The sequence below is a fragment of the Diadema antillarum genome, unplaced genomic scaffold (genome assembly GCF_040938485.1).
Source record: "Diadema antillarum isolate AM-2024a unplaced genomic scaffold, OU_Dant_1.0 seq00000014_RagTag, whole genome shotgun sequence".
Taxonomy (NCBI): Eukaryota; Metazoa; Echinodermata; class Echinoidea; order Diadematoida; family Diadematidae; genus Diadema; species Diadema antillarum.
This window is the reverse complement of record NW_027271134.1, coordinates 285693-308287: the sequence shown is the minus strand read 5'-3', so window position 1 is coordinate 308287 and position 22595 is coordinate 285693. Positions and strand designations below refer to the sequence as shown.

At 35.7% G+C, this 22595-nt stretch overlaps 1 protein-coding gene across 1 annotated transcript in view; it reads right to left on the bottom strand.

Moving 5' to 3' along the window:
• LOC139725060 (antiviral innate immune response receptor RIG-I-like) overlaps window positions 1-18387 on the bottom strand; it is a 28300-nt gene extending 9913 nt beyond the window's left edge. Inside the window, exon 1 of the mRNA XM_071636149.1 lies at window positions 18021-18387. Within this exon, the coding sequence (XP_071492250.1) occupies window positions 18021-18198 (178 nt within the window). The 5' untranslated portion in view covers window positions 18199-18387. The remainder of the gene's footprint in view (window positions 1-18020) is intronic.
• Window positions 18388-22595: the final 4208 nt, after the last annotated feature.

Here is a 22595-nt window from a genome sequence, read left to right as displayed (position 1 = left end):
CACCTGCAAAGATGGAATAAACACACAAGGAATACATATATCATCCTATTATACATAATCTAGTTTGGTTGAGATAGAGTAGACAGAGGAAGAGAGAGCGAGAAGTTGTCGCGGGAAAACTTTGATGCAGTGGTAATGGAGCTTGGGTATGTACAATGCCAGAAATGGACATTTACGGCAAAGTCAATCAATATGGTAAGAAAGAGAAAGCGTGGTTCGAGATAAAGAGCAAATAGGCCACGAGACGCGGACACAAACATTCTTATGGTATACATAAAGTGTCAATGCAATCGTTTTGAGAAGGCGTCTCAATTCAGTAGAATTATCATTTTATGGCACAGTATAAGTAGCGTTTTGCATTTTCAAGTACATGTATAATTACATGCAGGTCAGTCAAAACTACAAACAACAATATTGTCCATTTTCTGCTGTCCAAAATATCTTCAAGTTGAGTGAGACGCAGTAAAGCCTCAACATTAATGCACGTCATTCACGCAGTTTTTGTAGGTTTACAATCTGATTGGGACGAAGTAATGCCTGTATTCAATGAAATCTTTCAAAATTTCTTAACAGCATTATAAGGATCTGATGAAAACACAATTTCATTTCCGGAATAATTTTGCTTCCACGATTACTTCATTCACCGATGCATATTTGTGTGTGTGTGTGTGTGTGTGTGTGTGTGTGTGTGTCTTGTTATTGTTGAATGGAATGCTTGTGTATGTTAGCATTGTGAAAATGAATCGACTTGAATTACATAAAGGAAATCAACGCAGCGTATAACATCTTCAGAATCTCACGTTTTCTAGCGTTAAAACACACAAAAACGAGAAACACGGTAACCCATGTACTTCTTTCCATCCACTCTCCTGCTATATCTATAGTTGAAATTAACAGTATAGTCAGACGTAGAAAAAGGTTTCGAGGAGATGTGCAACTCCAACGACAAAAATAGCGATTTCTTGCAATAACATAGCACAAAGTTCGACACTGCGCGTGAATAATTAGATATTCAAAGTCAAGATCATCGACAAACACGTCCTTATTGAATACACTATTAAATCATGTAAAGAATGCATGTCTGAGCAAATTTAACTTTATAGGCAAACACCCTTATATATTAATGGCACTGGAACATTTCTTTGTATTTCATTAAACGCGATGTGATTTTACGAGCAGAATTACACTATAAAGAGTCACGAGAACTTTGTCATATCAAAGTTTGTGAGTTTACGATTACACAAGGTAAAAGTTAGAGTGAGTGCACAATGTTGACATTAAGGGTGGTCCCGTAATACAGACTGCCACTTCCTTGTACAAACCCACATAAAGTGAATCAATCGGTTAGGGGAAATTGACGCCTGGAAGCTGCAGACATTCGGATGACTTTGAAAGCTAAGCCATTTGATTTTCCATTGTGTATATATAAAAAAAAGGGTTTAAACTGAATGATCACGATATCACCATTTATACGTGTAAACAAAATAATTAATGATAAATAATTTTCTTCATCACATCCGCCTGTTTCATGTCTGTATTATAGTTGTGATATAAACGTCACTAAGATGAATATGCAATTAAAAACTGATATGGAGCTATTGAAATATCAATATGGACTTCATGATACTTCGAAAAACTAGCAAAATAAAGGTTGAAAATTGAAGAACACTAGGCAAATATTGGGGGGGGGGGGGGGGGGGTTGACAAAAAGCTTCAGAAATCGACCAGGAAAAAAAACAAGGCAAGTGCCGTAATGTGTCTCGCCCACAAACGTACAACACTTTTTTTTTTCATTTTGTTCACAAATGGACCTGTGGATCAAAAGTTAGGAGTCATAATCAAATGTACAGTACATTGGGCCCTAAAACTTCACTGACCCCTGCCTGTCACCTTTGACCTTGTGGTGACCATCAACTCCCCAAGGTACATAGATCTACCACCCAAGTTTGGTCACAAATAGACTTTTTTTTTTGTTCCACTTAATAGCAACAAGTCAACAACTTTGTGTCAATTTGACGTAACCAAAAAATGATTGGTGTCTTACTGACAAAAGCTATTGCATGTGTGTACATACAAGTCTTGCAAACTACTCAATATAATCTATTGCTCGATTTTTGTTCAAGCTAAAGATGTGAGTAATTGTACTATATACGGTCGAAGTAGACGTGCAAGCCAATTTCTGCTCTGCTTAATAGCAAGAGGTCAATACCCCATATGTATCAATCTGTGTTATAGATAATACATTGTACATGGTTTTGTTGTTTTCGTTCTGACAAAGCTATTGACTATAGTACATGTCTTGCAGACTTCTCAATACAATCTATTGCCCAATTTTGTTCAAGCAAAATTTATGTGTTAATTTTCAATTTACGGCTGAACTATACGTGCTCTGCTTAATAGCAACAGGTCATTACTCCACGTGTGTCAATCTATGTTACAATTAATACATGGTTTTGTTGTTTCATACTGACATAGCTATTGACCGTACATGTTATGCAGACTACTTCATACAATCTATTTTCCATTTTTTTTTCAAGCAAAATTTTTGTGTTAGTTTATTATATACGGTTGAATTAGACGTGTAAGCCTATTTCTGCTCTGCTCAATAGCAAGAGGTCAATATCCCATGCGTGTCAACTTGTGATATAGATAATACATTGTTTTGTTGTTTTGTTCTGACAAAGCTATGACCGTGTCTGTCTTACAGACTACTCAATACAATCTATTGCCCGATTTTGTTCAAGCAAAATTTGTGTGTTGGTTTACTATGGTTGAATTAGACGTGTAAGCCTGTTTCTATATACTCTGCTTAATGACAAGAGGTCAATACCCCATGTGTATCAACTTGTGATATAGATAACACGTGGTTTGTCTTCTCGTACTAATCAAAGTTATGGCAGTACATGTCTTGCAGACTACTCAATACAATATATTGCCCGATTTGTTCAAGCAAAATGTGTGTGTTAGTTTACAATATACGGTTGAATTAGACGTGCAAACCTTTTTTTGCACTGCTTAATAGCAAGAGGTCAATACCTCATGTGTATCAACATGTGATATAGATACTACATGGTTTCTTTGAATGTATTACATATTTTGCAGGCTACTGAATACAACCTATTTGCCCAATTTTCGTTCAAGTATATTGTGCGTTAGTTTATGGACAATATACAGTCGAATTAGACGTGTAAGTCTATATCTCCTCCGCTTTTATATAGCAAGGGGTCAACAACCTTTGTAACAACGTGTTGTCATTAGATTATGCCCGGTTTCGCTGAATGTGCATGCCTTGCAGGCCAGCAATTCGGCCTACTCGCCCATTTCTGTTTCAGCCAAATGTGTGTAAGCCTATGTATAGTATACGTTAGAGATAGTCGGACATCATGTTTTAAGCAATCATTTATTGAGTCAAAAAATAATATTCACGCTTCACTAAAGCGATGTGACTTTCTGACTACATTGTAACTGTTTTGTATATTGATATTATCAACTTATCACTTTTTTTTCGAAAGTAATAACTTTGTGAACATAATCAATTTTTCTGTGTCAGTATTTTTTTTCTCCCTTTTAAGCTTTATACTTTCTTACTTATCTTTTTTTTTTAGTGTGTGTATGAGTTTCCCCTCGTATTGTCTCATGGTTATCAACTTTCCCTGTGTTTTATGCAAATGTGCTGTCAAAACAGGTCAAAAGGGTCTCTTGTGCATATCTTGTAACCAATGGGTACATGTCTCGTGTGCCAGTGTACCACTGCATTTATACAATGATGCTTCTCATCAGTTCGCTGGATGGGAATGCCCAAAGTGTATCATGAAACTTTTACCATTCTATGAATCAGATATCGAAAATCATAGTGAACAAAATGATGTAATCAATGTTAATTCAGAAGGACAAACCGATGCTCAATCCCTACCCAATTCAGCCGAAACTATGGTGTATAACAAGCTCTCGGTTAAAGGTTTGAAATTTGTTCAATTGAATATTGTTAGCCTGACGAAACACATCGATGAGATACGAACAATCTTATATCATAACGACATACATGTTCTCGCTCTTAATGAGACAAGACTTGATAATTCAATTTATGATAGTGAAATTGAGATTCCTCATTATAACATAGTTCGTAAAGATCGCAACAGGTCTGGTGGCGGTGTATCATTTTATGTACATAACAGTTTAGAATTTGATTTATTGAATGACTCTCCTATTTCTGATTTGGAAGCCATTCCTATTCTTTTACGCATCAAAAATTCCAAACCTATATTACTAACAAATTGGTATCGACCTCCGAACTCTAAGTGTGATGTTTTAGATCAATATGAACAATTCTTAGAATTCACCGAAAGCATCGATTGTCATCTGATTGTTATGGGAGATATAAATCTCGACATTAGTAAAGAGGTAGATGACTATGTTGTGAATCGATACAAACAGATTAATAGTATTTATTCTTTGCATTTCGTCAATTACAGCGAATGTACCAGAATAACAAACAAAACAGCTTCTTTAATAGATCATATGCTAACAAATAGCATTGAGATGATCAAATCGCATGGTGTTATACACAATGGAGTAAGTGATCACTCAATGAGCTACCTAATCTGGAAAGCTCATCAGGTTCATTCAGGTGTGAAATATGTTACATACAGAAAAACCAAAGATGTAGATATAGATATATTCAAGGCTGATCTCTCAAAACAGAACTGGGTGGAAGTTGAAGAGGAGGATTGTATTGATAAATGTACTGGAAAATTTGAAAAATTATTATTTGAAGTTGTTGATAAGCATATGCCCGTAAAAACCAAGAGAGTTCGGAAAACTCAATCACCGTGGTTAAACGAAACAATTTTTAAACTAATGAAGGAAAGAGATTTATTAAAAAGGAAAGCAATAAAAACCAAAGATGAGAGTATCTGGAAAGAATATCGTAAATCAAAAAATAAAGTAACATCTTTTATTATGAAGTCTAAACGCAAATATTTTACGGAACAATTAACTAAAGATCAAAGTTATAGTAACTCATGGAAAACATTATCATCAGTATTACCCAAAAAATGTTCTTCCTCTCAGCCTCCACCCAGTCAGTGTCAAAGTATGGCAAACGAATTTAATCACCATTTTGCCAATGTTGCAACCAGTTTGGTTTCTGAATCAGCTGATACTGTAGTAGAACCTGTAGACAGAATCTGTACTGATACTGCCACTTGCGAACCATGTGTGCAATATCCATTAACGTTTTCTACTGTAAGTGAAAGTGAAGTTTCAAAGGAAATAGAACAATTAGAAAATAAGAAGTCAGTCGGATTAGATGGAATATCAGTAAAGATCCTAAAAATGTCAAAGGATGCAATTGTTCGACCAATAACTTTTTTGATTAATAAATCTATAACCCAAGGAAAAGTTCCAAATAAATGGAAGATAGCAAAAATCATTCCTCTACATAAAAAGGGTGATAGATTGATTCCAAATAATTACAGACCAATTTCTATTTTATCGTGTTTATCAAAAATTCTTGAAAAGATTATACAAAAACAATTACTTCAACATTTAAGTAGAAATGATATACTCATAATGGAACAATCCGGATTTCGGCCAAAACATTCAACCTCCACGGCACTGATTAAAGTAACCGATGAATGGTTGAAGTCTTTGGATAACGGATTATACACTGGTGCAGTTTTTGTAGATTTGCAAAAAGCTTTTGATATGATCAACCCTAAATGTCTGCTGCATAAACTTTTCACAATAGGTATTAACGGCCCCACCCTTAAATGGTTTGAAAATTACTTATCTGAAAGAAAAATAGTAACTAGTATAGGAAATTGTACCTCTGAAGAACTGGATATTAAGCTCGGTGTGCCACAGGGATCGATATTGGGTCCATTGTTGTTTATCATATTTATTAATGACTTACCTTCCATATTTGATTCATGTAATGTGCATTTATATGCGGATGACACTGTTATTTATTTTTCTCACAAAGACCCACAAAAAGTACAAACAATATTGAATAAGGAATTATTTGTATTAGATAGTTGGATGTCTAAGAACAAATTGAAAATTAATTATGATAAAACTGTGAGTATGTTAATTGGTAATCGATATATGTTGAAAAGATATAATAGTTTGGATTTAAGTATAAAAGGATATGAAATTAATCAGGTTAAAAGTTTGAAGTATTTAGGATTGTACATTGATGATGAACTCAAATGGGACGTTCATGTAAATTATCTGTGTGAAAAAGTAGGCCGTATGATTTCCTTCCTTCGTCGTTTGACATATTTCATAAACAGAAATTTTTTGAATTTGATATATCGCAATGTTATTCTTCCTCATTTGGATTATGCAAATGTTATTTGGGAGTCTTCTTGTGAAAAACATATAAATCAATTGCAAAAACTGCAAAATAGAGCAGGAAGAATTATTCTGAAGGTCAATCCTAAATTACATTTTTCTGTCAGGTCAATACATGATATATTACAGTGGGAAACGTTAAAATCCCGTCAAAAATTTCATGTCGGAGTAATGATTTTCAAGATTTTGAATGATTTAACACCTACCTATTTACACGAAAATATATTTTATTCCCCCAAACCCTACCAATTTCGGTACTATAGCCTCAGCCTTCCAAAACCTCGGACAAACTTCTGCAAACGTGCATTTTTCTACAGGGGAGCCAAACTATATAACAGCCTTCCTCATGCTGTCCGTGACTGCAAGTCACTGAAGGATTTTAAACGGTCCCTTTTTGAATTGGTTTAATTTCATCTGCGTAAACATATCTAGATATATATATATATATATATATATATACTTTTGTCTGATACACGAGAAATGTATCTACACTTTTCAATAAAGCGTACTTTGCCCTGAGATTTTGTATGATTATTGCATTATAAGTTTTCATGAGACTACAAATGTATTATAATGTTGTATTTATATAATTATGTAATCTTCTACTCTTTTTTTTTCTTTTCCACAACCCTTTATAACTGGTCCCCATGGAAGACCAGCGGCACCAGTAAAGTGCAGCTGATTATGGGCTATCCAGCCGTTATCTCTCTATATAATCCTACTGTACATTCTATTTCCTCATTTTTTTTTTTTTTTGGTATATCGATGATGTGTCACATTATTCATTTGCTATGTATGTATGCTTCATTTTTATGCATGATGTATCATTTTCCCTGTACCTCATATGTTGTCTTTTATATCTGTATGTATGTTTATGACGGAAATAAAACAAACAAACAAACAAGGGATCAAAAGTTATGACCATAATCGAAACGCACCCTAAAAAATTAACATTGGACCCTAAAAGTTCATTGACCCCTGCCTGTTACCTTTGACCTTGTGGTGACCATCAGCTCCCCGAGGGACATCTACCACCCAAGTTAAGTCACAAACGGACTTATGGATCACAAGTTATGACCCATAATCGAAATAAGCCCTAAAAACTTAACATTGGGCCCCAAAAATTCATTGACCCCTGCCTGTGACCTTTGACCTTGTGGTGACCATCCATTCCCCAAGGGACATCTACCATCCAAGTTTGGTCACGAATGGAGTTATGGATCAGTAGTTACGACCCATAATAGAAATGCACCATAAAAACTTAACATTGGGCCCTAAAGTTCATTGACCCCTGCCTGTGACCTTTGACCTTGAGGTGACCTTCACATATGGCAAAACGTGAAACTTTGTATGACTCCTCTTCCCTCGAAGTTTGATTGCAATTGAAGCCCAGAGTAAAGAGTTACTTAAGTTTTTGTAGCGTTACGGACAGACGACGGACGGACGGACGGACGACGGACGGACAGACGCCGCAGGCGATCCCTTAGTCTCCCCTCACCTACGGTGGGTTCGACAAGAAACTACCATCATTTCATGAAAGAAAACATGATGAATGCAAAGTGTCAAATCCAGAATATTTGGACAGTAATAACGGTGACAGAATTATGTTTTCTTCATCTTCTCTTTTCCAATTCAATTCAATTCAATTCAATTCAAAGGTTTTATTCTCACTTCTTTCAACAGTATACAATGTATACAAAAAAGTATAAATTCGACATGCATTTTCCGATGAAAATGTTAAAGTGTACGCCAAACGAATCCCTACACCCATATCATGTATGGTTCTACAAGTTTTGTATAACAAATTATTTTGTAAAATAAACTTAATATCGTGATCGAAACTTTATAGGTTTGTACATGATCAATTATCAATGATAAATTTGGCTGTTCTCTGCGTGTGCTAAACAACCCCCAATACTATACAAAGCTTTCCGAGGTGACATAGCGCCGCAGTCTATGTCGAGCAAAAAAAAATTTCCCCCTTTTCGAGCTTGTCCTCATATGTATCATCCCAAAACGCTAAATGTAATATCGACCCTGAATGTAATACACCTCAACCCTAAATGTAATAGCAACCCTAGATGTAATACATTTTAACACGAAATGTAATAATCGAGTCAACCCTAAATGTAATAACCAGAGACAACCCTAAATGTAATACGCGTCAACCGTAAATGTGATAACAACCCTAAATGTAATACATGTCAACCCTAGAAGTAATATCGACCCTAAATGAAATACTTTTTAACCCTAAATGAAATATCGACCCCAAATGTTATACTCCTTAACCCTAAATGTAATAACAACCCTAAATGTAATACATTTCAACCCTAAATGTAATATCGACCCTAAATGTAATACATCTTAACGCTAAATGTAATAACAACCCTATATGTAATACATTTTAACGCTAAATATAATAACAATCCTAAATGTAATTCATGTCAACCCTACAAATGTAATACATTTTGACGCTTAATGTAATTACGACCCTAAATTTAAAAACCTGGGTGTAACCAACGCAGAATATCGGGCAAAAGGTCAGGGGGTATACGAAGGGGATATGACGTAACTTTTTATAGCACTCTTGAAAGAGCAGCAGTACTTGCTTAGATTTGTTTTTGTTGTTTACCAAGGTAAAAATAACATAGTCTTATTAATTCCTTTGTTTGCTGCAAAGTTAATGTTGTTAATTAAGTCCATGTTACATAGTCTTTAAATCTATACCTTTATCATACAATCACATAAACATTTTGTATTCCAATCTTCAATTAGTGTTCATGATTGTTTACAGTTTTGTTGAAAAAGAAAAAAATGGGCAAAAATTATTTGCAAGGAAATTCTGAATATGAATAATATTGCAAGAAAAAAAACATATGCCTACTGATGAAACGGGATGATAGAGCGAGTAGATTGCGAAAATTAGAATTAGAAAGATTTAGAAAGATTTCGCAAAACTTTTATGAACTATCATTATCTATATGTTTCAATGACGAAATATCTGTCACACATTGACATGGCAGCAAATCACTGGCCGAAATATTAGCCTCATGACATTGTTCACGACTCCTGGCAATCACTACTATACTTAGTAACACGAAACTGGGACAATTTGTTGTGGGGAGGGTACACGAAATAATTTCAAAAACGCCCTTAAAGCAAAAGGAAATAGATGTCTTTTTTATCATTTTTGAGTCACCATTTGTATATTGACTTTCCTATGATAAATGAATGTATGAGTAAGGCAAACTGACTTAACTTTTGCCCATTTTTTTCCTTTTCAACAAAACTGTAAGCAATTATGAACACTGAATAAAGATTGGAATATAAAATGTTTGTGTGATCTAGTATGATAAAGGTAATAGATTTAAAAAGTATGTCACATGGACCAAATTAACTTTGCAGCAAACAATGGAGTAAATAAAACTGTGTGATTTTTACCTGGGTAAACAACAAAAACAAATATAAGCAAGTACTGCTGCTCTTTCAAGAGTGCTACAGAAAGTTGCGTCATATCCCCTTCGTATACCCCCTACCTTTAGCCCGATATTCTGCGTTGGTTACACTCTCTATAATGAGGTTTATTAGATTTAGGGTCGTAATTACATCAAGTGTTGAAATGTACTAGTATTACATTTAATAGGGTTGACATGAATTACATTGAGGATTGTTATTACATTTAGCGTTGAGATGTATTACATTTAGGGTCGATATTACATTTAGCGTTAAGATGTATTACAGTTAGGGCCGATATTACATATAGGGTTGAAATATATTACATTTAGGGTTAAGGTGTATTACATTTAGGGTCGATATTACATTTAGGGTTAAGATGTATTACATTTAGGGTCGATATTACATTTGGGGTTGACATGTATTACATTTAGGGTTGTCTCCGGTTATTACATTTAGCGTTAAAATGTATTACATTTAGGGTTGACTCGATTATTTCATTTAGCGTTACAATGTATTACATCTAGGGTTGTTATTACATTTAGGGTTAAGGTGTATTACATTTAGGGTCGATATTACATTTAGCGTTGATATTACATTTTACTAATAGGAGTGATACACTCATGCTCTCGTTGCAAGCTCAATGAGAGAGCAGCGGTATCAAAGGCGTGCACTTCTTTGTCTGGTCGGGGAGATGGAGAAGCAAATTTTGGTTGAAAGTTTTACGGTCCAGTTCAGTCTCAGAAGGTCTCAGTCATCTCCTATATCTTATCCTACCGTAGTCAGGCATCTTAAGTCAGCAGTGACATTATTCGATGTCAGTGGAGATTTTTTTTTTGACAACTACCGATCTGGAATCCCCCAAATGTAGTCTCTTCAAACGGACCTTACATTATTTCCCATAATACTTGATCCATCGGTTTCCATACATAGCACTATTAGACATTGCTAGAGGTGATATTACTAGTCCAGGCGCAGGGACCCAGAAAAAATGACTTCGTTCAACCCACCCCGCAGAAAAGGTTTGACTGCATAGGGTGGTCGGTTGGACTCTCTGGAACACCCCTAGGTAGTATGTGAGTCGAAATTGTGGTATCAATAAAATTTTACAGGCCATTTTAGTTGCGACAAGACCTTATTGTTCGAAAAAGAGTCTGCGCACGCCAAGACTACTACACGAACCACTAGCACTGCTACAGGCGCCAGTGCCAGTGGTGCGTGTAGTAGTCTTAGCGCACGCAGACTTTTTCCTCGGCAAACAAGGGTTTTTGCCAGCAAACTCACTAGCTGAGGTCAGTGTAGTTTAGTTTCTAGCCGTTTTTATTTCGTGTATATTTTTCCGAGTTGCAGCAAGCCGAGTGAGGTTGCATACCCAGTGATTGTGACCCCAAACCGTTCGGGCGTCGCAATCACTTGGTATGCGCCTTCGCTCGGCTTAGCACAATAAAGTGGGCTTCTACACTCATGCGCAAGCTGCAACTCGGAGAGATGAAAACGAAATAAAAACGACTAGAAACTAGACTGGGGTGGGTTACGGCTGGCACTGAAAATTACAACATAATCACAGTTTTTTGCAGTTATTTCATGAATAATTCCTCAAAACACCGTAAAACCATATATATATATATATATGTTGCTAGAGATGTCAGCAAAACAATGGGATACATTGTAAGTTAGAATATTGTGCATGGTTACCATGGTAACCAGATGTATACAGGTGATTGATAATCCAAAAAATGCCTCCAACTGCTGCAAACTTTGGTATTTTTTGTTCAGTTTTTTTTTTGTAGATAGGTGAATTAAAAACAAACATTTCTATTGATTATTGTTCAAAAAAGTTTTTTCCTGTTGCCATGGCAACCAGTAATATCCAATCAAGATTCAGCTGTCAATACTTAAGAACTAATGCCCATATTTTCAAAAAGCTCAATAAGCATGTCATTCTGCATAATTGTACCATTTACCGTACTTTTAACACATATTTGACTTCAAATTACAGGCAAATGTTGTTTCCAGCAATGTATGGACACAAAATTCCCTTCAAAATCTATGTTAATACAGAGAGCAAAGCCGACGATATTCTGATATTAGCTTTTTAGAGTATATATTTACAGAGAAATGGTTATTCGAAACAACCTTGGAAAAGAGCAGAAGAAAGCAATTGATTGTTCTTGTTCTTAAAGGAAATTTATTCAAGAATGCAGATAAATTCCTTTCTAAAGAAGGAATATACACGTACACTGCATTATCCATCAATGGAATTGAAAGCGTACTTTTCGTTGGTAAGCTATATATATTTGAACAACTTGTGGTGATATTTCATAATCAAGTTCGAATTACCAATTCTTTGTGAAATATGAATTCAATTTTTCATTTCTTGTTAAGCCTGTTACTAGAGCTCACAGTGTGATGGATTGACTTTCAGTACTTCGTTATACATATATATATATATATATATATATACAAGTATTTTAGCTTTATTTTCAACAAGTTTATTTGTGGATCGAGGTATTTGTGAATCAGGGTATTTTAAGGACGTCTCAGGGTCAGACAATTCAGACAATCAGACAACTTTCTGTCTCAAATATACCATCAGCATTTATGTTTGTACCATACCAGCGTGCGATAAAAGTGAGAAAAAAAATATCTCGAGTGTAAATACTTTTTCGTGCTTTTCGTGGACTGTAAGTGCACGAAATTTGAATCATTCTGTTTGTTATAGGCTATATCTAAAGTGTAGATACATTTTTCGTGCTTTTCGTGGACTGTAAGTGCACGAAATTTGATTCATTCTGTCGATATAGGGTATCATTATTTGGACAACTTATGGTGATATTTCATAACCAAGTTCGAATCGTCAGTTCTTTGTTAGATATGAATTTCTTGTTATGCCTGTTACTAGAGCTCACAGTGTGACTGACTTTCAGTACTTTGTAATGTTATACATTACAGTACAAGTTTTGTAACTTTTTTGTTCAACAATTTTATATGTGGATCAGGGTATTTTAAGGACATTTCGGGCTCAGATAACTTTCTATTTTCCACAGTCATCTATAAGTTTGCCACAACAAAGTAGGATAAAGTGAAAAAAAAAATGTCTGGAATCCAGACACGTTTGTTTATTTTGCCTTACGTGCTCATGATCACCCATTGTAGGTCGGGTCTTAACCCTATAAAGCCCAAGCTATTTTGACCCCTTCCAGGCCCAAGGGGGGAGGGAGGGGGGCGGCACATTGTGCCCCCTACATATCTTCTTTATTATATGATGTATGACCGTCATATTTGGCACATGGGTAGAGCAACTCATGCTCTACATGACCCAACATTTCTCAAGGTTACCCACTGAGGGCACTATTTCCCAAAATATAAAAAATACATAGAAAATATGCTAAAATCATGTTTTTTCTTTCTATTTCTTTATCCCCAGTAAATATGTTGTTATTTTATATTAATAATTTTCATATTTACTACAAAGGAAGAGCAAGTCAACCTTCACTATTTTTTATGGTTGAAATTTCTCAAGGTCAACATGTGGGGGCGTAATTCATTACAATATAAAGAAATATATGAAACCTATTACGTATTGCTTGGAATGGGTGCATATATTTGTATCACATTTTATATTTCCAAAATACTGACATTTTAAGTTTACAGATTGATATTATGATAAAAAAATGATATTCCAGGCAAAGCTTGTGTGAAGATAACACAAAATAAAAAGGTAATCTTTGAAAAATGCTGTATTTTCGATTATTTCTATTATATCTATTGTTTGATGCCTATGTTATATAAAAAATAAAGGAAATAATAAGAAGACCATTTCAGGGTAATTCTCAACCATAATTACTTCACATTTCTTTCCTTTAGCAAACTATAGCCAAGAAAACCCCAATTTCATCCATAATTACATTGTTTACTGAAATTGAAACAGAAAATCATACAAAATCTGACTAACATGGTTGTCAGTTTACGGTTGCCATAGCAAAGAGGAATATCGGACATACCTAAATTATATATCAAAATGTTTGTAATAAGATTTTAGGAAAAGCCACCAAATTTGGTTGAAATCGGGTAAAGGGTTTAGGAGCGGCAAACGAAGATATGGTAGGGGGCACAATGTGCCCCCCCCCCTTGGGCTTTATAGGGTTAAACTACTCACCTCAACACTACAAAGTTAACCTGGATAAAACGGATAGGACCCCTAAGATTTTCCCTCATTCTCTCCTTAATATAGCATTAATTCATTACTGCACGTTTTAATACAAATTTACATGTCATGACTTTTCATTTTATTTTTTTATTTTTAACCCTAGCTTACCAACGAAAAAGTACGCTTTTAATTCCATTGATGGATAATGCAGTGTACGTGTATATTCCTTCTTTAGAAAGGAATTTATCTGCATTCTTGAATAAATTTCCTTTAAGAACAAGAATCAATTGCTTTCTTCTGCTCTTTTCCAAGGTTGTTTCGAATAACCATTTCTCTGTAAATATAAACTCTAAAAAGCTAATATCAGAATATCGTCGGCTTTGCTCTCTGTATTAACATAGATTTTGAAGGGAATTTTGTGTCCATACATTGCTGGAAACAACATTTGCCTGTAATTTGAAGTCAAATATGTGTTAAAAGTACGGTAAATGGTACAATTATGCAGAATGACATGCTTATTGAGCTTTTTGAAAATATGGGCATTAGTTCTTAAAGGGAAGATAAACCCCAAGAACAATGGGGATTGAGTGAAAGCAGCAACATTAGTAGAACACATCAGTGAAAGTTTGAAGAAAATCGGACAATCGATACAAAAGTTATGAATTTTTGGTGTTGGAACCGCTGGATGAGGAGACTACTAGAGGTTATGACGTATGAGTGGACAACAATACCAAGAAAAAATAAAGAAAATACTACAAAAATCCATTTTTCATGAAAATTACAAATTCCATCAACTTGATATTGACATATGTTAAGGGTAGCAATTATTCCCCCTGCTTTCTGAAAGCGGTTGGTCCACTGCTCTTTCATAATTCTAGAAAAGTGAATTTTTGTTGAATTTCCTTTATATTTTCTTTGTATTGTTGTCCACTCATACGTCATATCCTCTAGTAGTCTCCTCATCCAGCGGTTCCAACACCAAAACTTTAAAAATTCATAACTTTTGCATCGATTGTCCGATTTTCCTCAAACTTTCACTGATGTGGTCTACTAATGTTGCTGCTTTCACTCAATCCACATTGCTCTTTGGGTTTACCTTCCCTTTAAGTATTGACAGCTGAATCTTGATTGGATATTACTGGTTGCCATGGCAACTTTTTTGAACAATAATCAATAGAAATGTTTGTTTTTAATTCACCTATCTACAAAAAAAAACTGAACAAAAAATACCAAAGTTTGCAGCAGTTGGAGGCATTTTTTGGATTATCAATCACCTGTATACATCTGGTTACCATGGTAACCATGCACAATATTCTAACTTACAATGTATCCCATTGTTTTGCTGACATCTCTAGCAACATATATATATATATGGTTTTACGGTGTTTTGAGGAATTATTCATGAAATAACTGCAAAAAACTGTGATTATGTTGTAATTTTCAGTGCCAGCCGTAACCCACCCCAGTCTAGTTTCTAGTCGTTTTTATTTCGTTTTCATCTCTCCGAGTTGCAGCTTGCGCATGAGTGTAGAAGCCCACTTTATTGTGCTAAGCCGAGCGAAGGCGCATACCAAGTGATTGCGACGCCCGAACGGTTTGGGGTCACAATCACTGGGTATGCAACCTCACTCGGCTTGCTGCAACTCGGAAAAAATATACACGAAATAAAAACGGCTAGAAACTAAACTACACTGACCTCAGCTAGTGAGTTTGCTGGCAAAAACCCTTGTTTGCCGAGGAAAAAGTCTGCGTGCGCTAAGACTACTACACGCACCACTGGCACTGGCGCCTGTAGCAGTGCTAGTGGTGCGTGTAGTAGTCTTGGCGTGCGCAGACTCTTTTTCGAACAATAAGGTCTTGTCGCAACTAAAATGGCCTGTAAAATTTTATTGATACCACAATTTCGACTCACATACTACCTGGGGGTGTTCCTGGAGGTCTCATCTACCACTCTGTGTGGTCAAACCTTTTCTGCGGGGTGGGTTGAACGAACTCCTTAATTAAGGCCCGTACAGGAATTAGCGCCTTGACTATACAGACTTATTCGAAATTTTTACCTATCAATTAATTATCCACATCAAATGTGATTGATAAAATAAAGTGAAGAACTTCTTTTTGCTGAGACAAAGATCTTGATAATCACAATTCCTGCGTATGCTTTGAGTATTTCCTCATAAATTACTAAAATCCTGTCTTCTAAATGGTTTGGAAGGTTTGAAAGCTAAAGATGGCTCCAATATTCATTAGAGCTGTAAATAAAATGGCTATACACAGTCCTGTCGCCGCACAGCCAACAGCACGGCGTCTGATCGGGCTAGTAAACTTAGGCCCCCATCTCACTAGGAAGGCGACCATGGCGACCATTGCGATCTGTGACGATTTAACAAATCGTGGCGCGATAGCCGTCCTTCTCCATTTTTTGACCCCGAGGGGATTACACCACGATTTCTCCACGCTCAACCCGCGCTTTTATAGGCGATAGCGCCACGATGATAATACGACTCTGCCACGTTGTTGCCGCATTTCCAGGCCGACAAGTCGCGCTGCTTCTGCGATCGAACCGACTGTGTTGCGATATTCGTACGCTTATCAAAACGTCGCTACAACAGTGATACGATCGGAGCGACAGTGATACGTTTACGCCGGGCTCTTGCTACGATCTCAAGCAATCGGGGTATAAAATGTGTTTTATGATTGAATTTCTTCAGGCAGATGTCAGTGTCAAACCAACATGGACATGCAGAATATGGTTTTACCCTTACATCTTAGCATTCGAGAACACATCAGTTAGAACCTGATGTGAAATTGCACTACTAGTATTAGTTAAGTCATCAATTCAATTAAAAGGGTATAATAATATATGTATATAATATTAAAGAACCGGCTTACGAGCAAACTACAAATTGTATCCTACAATGAGGCAATTCTACGAAGATATATCATTTGAAAAGATTACAACTCAATTCACTTTCATTGACTTGGAATGGTGTATGACATTCAAACAATTTAATAAACAGAGTAGATTTGTACTGAATATACGTAGAAAAGTGAATTTTATACGTTTTTCTCCATCTCCACCTTCCTGGTCTGTGCAACACTTCTATCGTTCATGGTTGGTTCCTGTTACGTAATACTGTAAAAGTGGTAATTTTCATGGGCGATGGGGGCCGCTTTCGATGCGCGTGAGTTACGCCCAACGCGTTGCTACCCTGTCAGAAAGTCTACGAATGTGGCGCTTTCAATGCGCTCGTGAGGCGATGGTGATACGCTCTAAAACCACGGCGATCGGTCGCGACCTCGCTACGGAAGTTTTGGACATGTTTCAAAACTTCCATAGCGAGGTCGCCGACCATGGCGATGGTGGCGATCCTCCGCGCTTCTGAACCGCTCAAGATACCGTCGATGGAGAAGATTTAAAGCGATCAAGCCACGATTCCCCGCGCTTTGTCGATTTTTGATGATCGTAACGGAATCGCCGTCTAGTGAGATGGGGGTATTATAAAGTTTTAGTCAATAGGCCTAATGGTAGAATTGTATTGTAAAATTGTATACGGATAAGCTAAATTTCACTCTGTCTTTAACTCTGTTTCCTCGGCTACAGCTGGTGTTGGTAGAATTACTCTTGAACGGTTTCTGGAATGCTTGAATAGCAGACGATAACCATTATAGTTGTTATGATGCACCCTCGTTTGCTCTCTCTCCCTCCCCCCCCCCCCCATTACATGTAATTTCACACCTCTCTTCTGTGACTTTTATCTTGCTTTGAATTAACCAGCAGACGTTCGGTTTGATTAAGCATTTATGTTTGCTGAACTCCGACAAAACATAGAAAGCCAAGGCACCAAAAAAAAAAGTGGGTTAATGAATAACAAAAACAAACCGTCTTTATCCTTGCATACAACTACAAAAACAGCATAGTGGATTTAGACGTGTATGAGAGCCATTGCAGGCCACACTAGTGATGAATCACGTGAGAAATCCCTATCACTTGTCACATAAACTTACAGTTTACCTCTTATCTTGGTGGCCACTCACTCAAATGTATACCTCCTACCGCGCTTACCTTTGAAACGCTTTCCTTCAGCCTCTGTCTCACGCATGCGGCGATGACACAGCCAGGCAGCCGTGTGCGTCTTGCCCGATCCGGTCGGGGCGCAGATGATGTAGTTGAACCCTTTGAGACCAGGGCCTGTTAATTCTCTCTGATAGCCCCGTAGCACCTTGCCCCGGATCGCTGCCATCTTCACATAAACCCCGTGACATTAACTCACAGAATGATCTTACTCCGTCTGTCTCTTCCCCGGGTCTTTTCCTCTCCTTTACCCTCGGTCGTATTTCCTGTTAATATGAATCCTTCTGTGTCTATCACGGCTATTGCAGGTGGTAGGAAGCTAGCAGTCAGTTGCGTTGTATACCTTGCAGTCACACGTCAGACTCCTCCACGCGTATTGCGCAAGTGGCGTTCAGCAACGCAGCTGATTGCAGGAAACGGCGAGACGACGTGGCACGGGGAATCCCCAATCAGGGGAATCCCCATTCAGATGTTGCTTGGCTTGGTAGCCCTAGTGTACTTAATTCGATATTTACGTTTATTTCAGAGGACTTTCTATTTCCCACTTCTCACATGCCTATGTCGACGTCAAGGCAGTGTTACGAATGCACTGTGTTTTTATCCTTTCATTACCTTGAGTTAATAACTATATTAATCTATGACACCTGTTCAAATGGCACTTTCTTTTGTTAAAGATTATGTCAGAGGTTACTGAATTTTGGCAAAAGAAAATATTTCCAGTTAATACATTGTACTTCATTTCCGTGTGTCCAATGGTGACAGAAGTTGGTGAACCAGCTACAAAAATCAATTAAATACTTTTTTGTTGTAAAGAACATGATCTAGTGAGATAGCTTAAAGGTCGAGATCACATATCATTGCTCTCTGATTAAAATTGTCAAAATTGTTCTACGGCTATAGCATCATGAAAGCAGGGGAGAGACGTTGATTAACAAATAGCTGTCTGGATAACTATGTAGACAAGGTAAGGGTTGACAGTAAGGGTCAAAGGTTACCGAATTTAGCTTAAATGTCATTTCTATGTGATAATTTTCATAAGATGAGTGAAATGATGTGATTTAATTTAACACATTATTACACCAATTGGAAAGTATTTCCTACAAAGAGGATTACAGACAGGTCAGTCCTTGGTCTGTGGTAAAGATCAATGAAGTTAATACTGAAAATGAAAGATTTGTTCTTTCGGTTGAGACAGTGGATTCAGCGAGTTGCATTCTAATTGCTCTAGTTCTTTCTGATTGTGTGTAACTTCGTGGTTGGACTATAAATCTGTGGTTCTATGACCACTGTTTGGACCCATGTACATTCAGTGTTGCATGGTTAATGCATACACACACACACAAACACAAAAACACACGCACACACACACACACACACACACACACAAACAAATCTCGTATTTCCGATCCCAACACATTTAAAATTGCCTTGTCTAGAACAAAAAAAAAAAACTATTTAAAAGAGTAATAATAATAATAATAATAATTGCATTTATATGGCGCTTCATACTGACGTTTCTAAGCGCACTTTGCTACTCATACAAATAGATTAGAAAACACAATAACATTAACAAAATCAGCGTTAACAGTAACAAAAGAAGAAGAAAGAAAAGAAAAGAAAAGAAAAATACATGTGATACAATGGTACAATAATTGATAACTGTGTGCGCCTCCAGGAAAAAAAAAAATTACAACTGATTAAACAGGTGAGTTTTAAGAAGAATTTTAAATGATTCGACAGATGAGGCATTCTGAATATACAGAGGGAGTTTATTCCAAAGAGTGGGAGCAATGGAAGAGAAGGCTCGGTCACCATAACGGGTTTTTGTACGTGGGCCATGAAGTAATTGGAGAGAGGAAGATGAACGGAGGGGTCTGGCAGAAGAGGAGGAGCGGAGAGAGACTAGGTTTTGAAGATATATGGGTGCAAGATTGCGTGTGAGTATGTGAGTACACTGTATGTGTCAAATTGAGTTATGTAGAAACCAGTCATGTAGACATTACCAATTCAAATACATAGCATACAATGCTGATTAGGGTCAACCGAAAGTCAGGAAGTACGTCTGATGGAAATGTGACACTTTTTCTTTACAACGCAGATCCACATTTCTTGAATACATAAATGGAGTTTCACGGCATTACAAAGGCTAGTTGGGTTTTGTTTTTCAGCATAAGCTCATGATAGCAGCTTTTCATATGGTAATGGTAATGGTTATGGTTTATCTAAAAATTCACTTGCAGCCATGGAGATGGCTGAATAGCAGAATTTTGTACAATATCATATTCCATTTTATAATAACATACATAGTCATACAATCATTCTTCGACTAAAATATAAAACTACACAATTATATATATATATATATGTATATATATAAACATCTGATGACCAAAATATCAAAATTAATCAAATACACTTGTACATACACATTGAAAGAGCTGCGAGAAAAATTAAACATAATTTTCATGTCACCATATTTGAATACACAAACTTATAGACTAAAATATCAAATATTCACAAATCATTATACTTCTCCAATAAATTTTAAAATTTTGTTTATACATGTACTGAAAAAAGTAAGACGGCAGTGATGACATAAGAAACATTATGTCATGGAGGCGGAGAGAGAGAGAAAAACACAGAAGGGGTAGGAAGGATATAGCGAGAGAGATAGAAAGAGACAGAAGAGAATACTTGGATTGAGATTTAAAAAGATATATAAAATAATGAATCTATTTCTTTTTAATCTTATTTTTTTTCCGAATCATTTCAATCCAGATAATCTTTTAATATTACTTTATCTTTTTAACAATAGTATATAAATATCATTAATGATCAAAATTATACAAAAATCGAAATACCTTATCCATATGATATATAAAATTATATATACATGTATATATATATATATATATAATTATGTATATATACAATAAATATATATATATATATTTATATATATATATTATTTATATATATATATAATTTATATATATATATATATATATATAAATCCTATGTTTGTATGCTTATTGCATATGCGTGGGAAGCCCCCCCCCCCCTTATATATGTATAGGGGGGGGGGGTTACCCACGCATATGCAATAAGCATACAAACATAACAACATTCATTTATATTTCACATTTCAATTATTCTCGTAACAAAATAATTTTCTGATAATAATCTGATTAAATAAGCTTCACTCATATATATTGTATATTGAGTAAATATGAGTATAAGCTCATATATATATTATATATTGCATATACATGTATATTTTCATATACATGTATATGCATATTTTTCTCAAGTGAAAGTGTCAAAAGATTATCATTTTTTTATTTGTATTTTCAAAACAAAATATTCATAACCTGTCAATGTATTGTGTGTAGACTGTGCACTTTTGTGCACTAGTCATTTACAGCGTTTAGGATAATTTCTGTGTGTGGTTGTTGTGTGGTGGTGTGTGTGTGCGTGTTTTTTTTTTTTGTGCTTTAAGCAAAAAATATATCAATTTGAATTGGAGTGACGCAAATGTAATAACCACCAACTTCACCTCAGTCGCAACCACAAGGATTTACCTCCAAAATGATTCAAAATGAGAGTCAATTCTTCACTCTCAGTTCTCAGATGCAAAGAGGTATACACTTCCCAAAGGATACTGAAGTTACCACGCACGAAGGAAATTAGAATAAACAAATGACATTATTTTCGAAAATGAGTGTTTAATCTTGTCAAAAATATGAGATAGCCATCCTTGAATTTGACATAACAATATCGACTGATATTATCTTTTTGCACATGAGACATTCAACATGATCAGTGAATTGCCTTGTAGCACTGTTGAACCACTTTCGTAAGCATACATGTAAATCAAATACACGTGTAACATGTTCACAAAAGTTTGACCTTCTTACACTTTGATCAAGGCTACCGGTAAAGTTTTTTTTTTTGTCTTGATTTTTTTTTTCAACAAAAATCTGGCCAAAATCTAATCAGGCGAGTTGATGTTTGGCTACACATTGATGAAAAAAAAAAAAAAAACACAGACAAAAAGGAGACATTTTTCTGAGTTGTTACAAGAGACATAACATAGTGATCACATATACACATCTTATCCCATGTCTTATTTGATAATGATAGATTTTGTCATACTGCAATAATGTAACATAATGTATCATGCTATAACATGGCATATAGTATTTCAGATTCTGACGTTCACTTTGAACCCATTTAAAAAGACAAAGCAAAACAAGAAACAAACAAAAACTGATACACAAATTTTCAAAAAGGATTCAACCCTTAATGTCTTGGGACAATGACAACCGACATTTCTCCTGCAGAGTCACAAATGTGTATCAATTATACTTTTTTTTTCTTTTGAGGAATTGTGAAGTTTTCGTTACTTTCATTCTCGAAGAGAGGTACACTGTGCAAGATGATAATTTCATGGTGCCCACTTAATGCTGAGCATTCTATTACGATCACTCAGTGCATAACATGACACAACAAAAGGAATAAAAAGAAATCATTTTTCATGAACTTCATGATACCCAAAAACTAAAG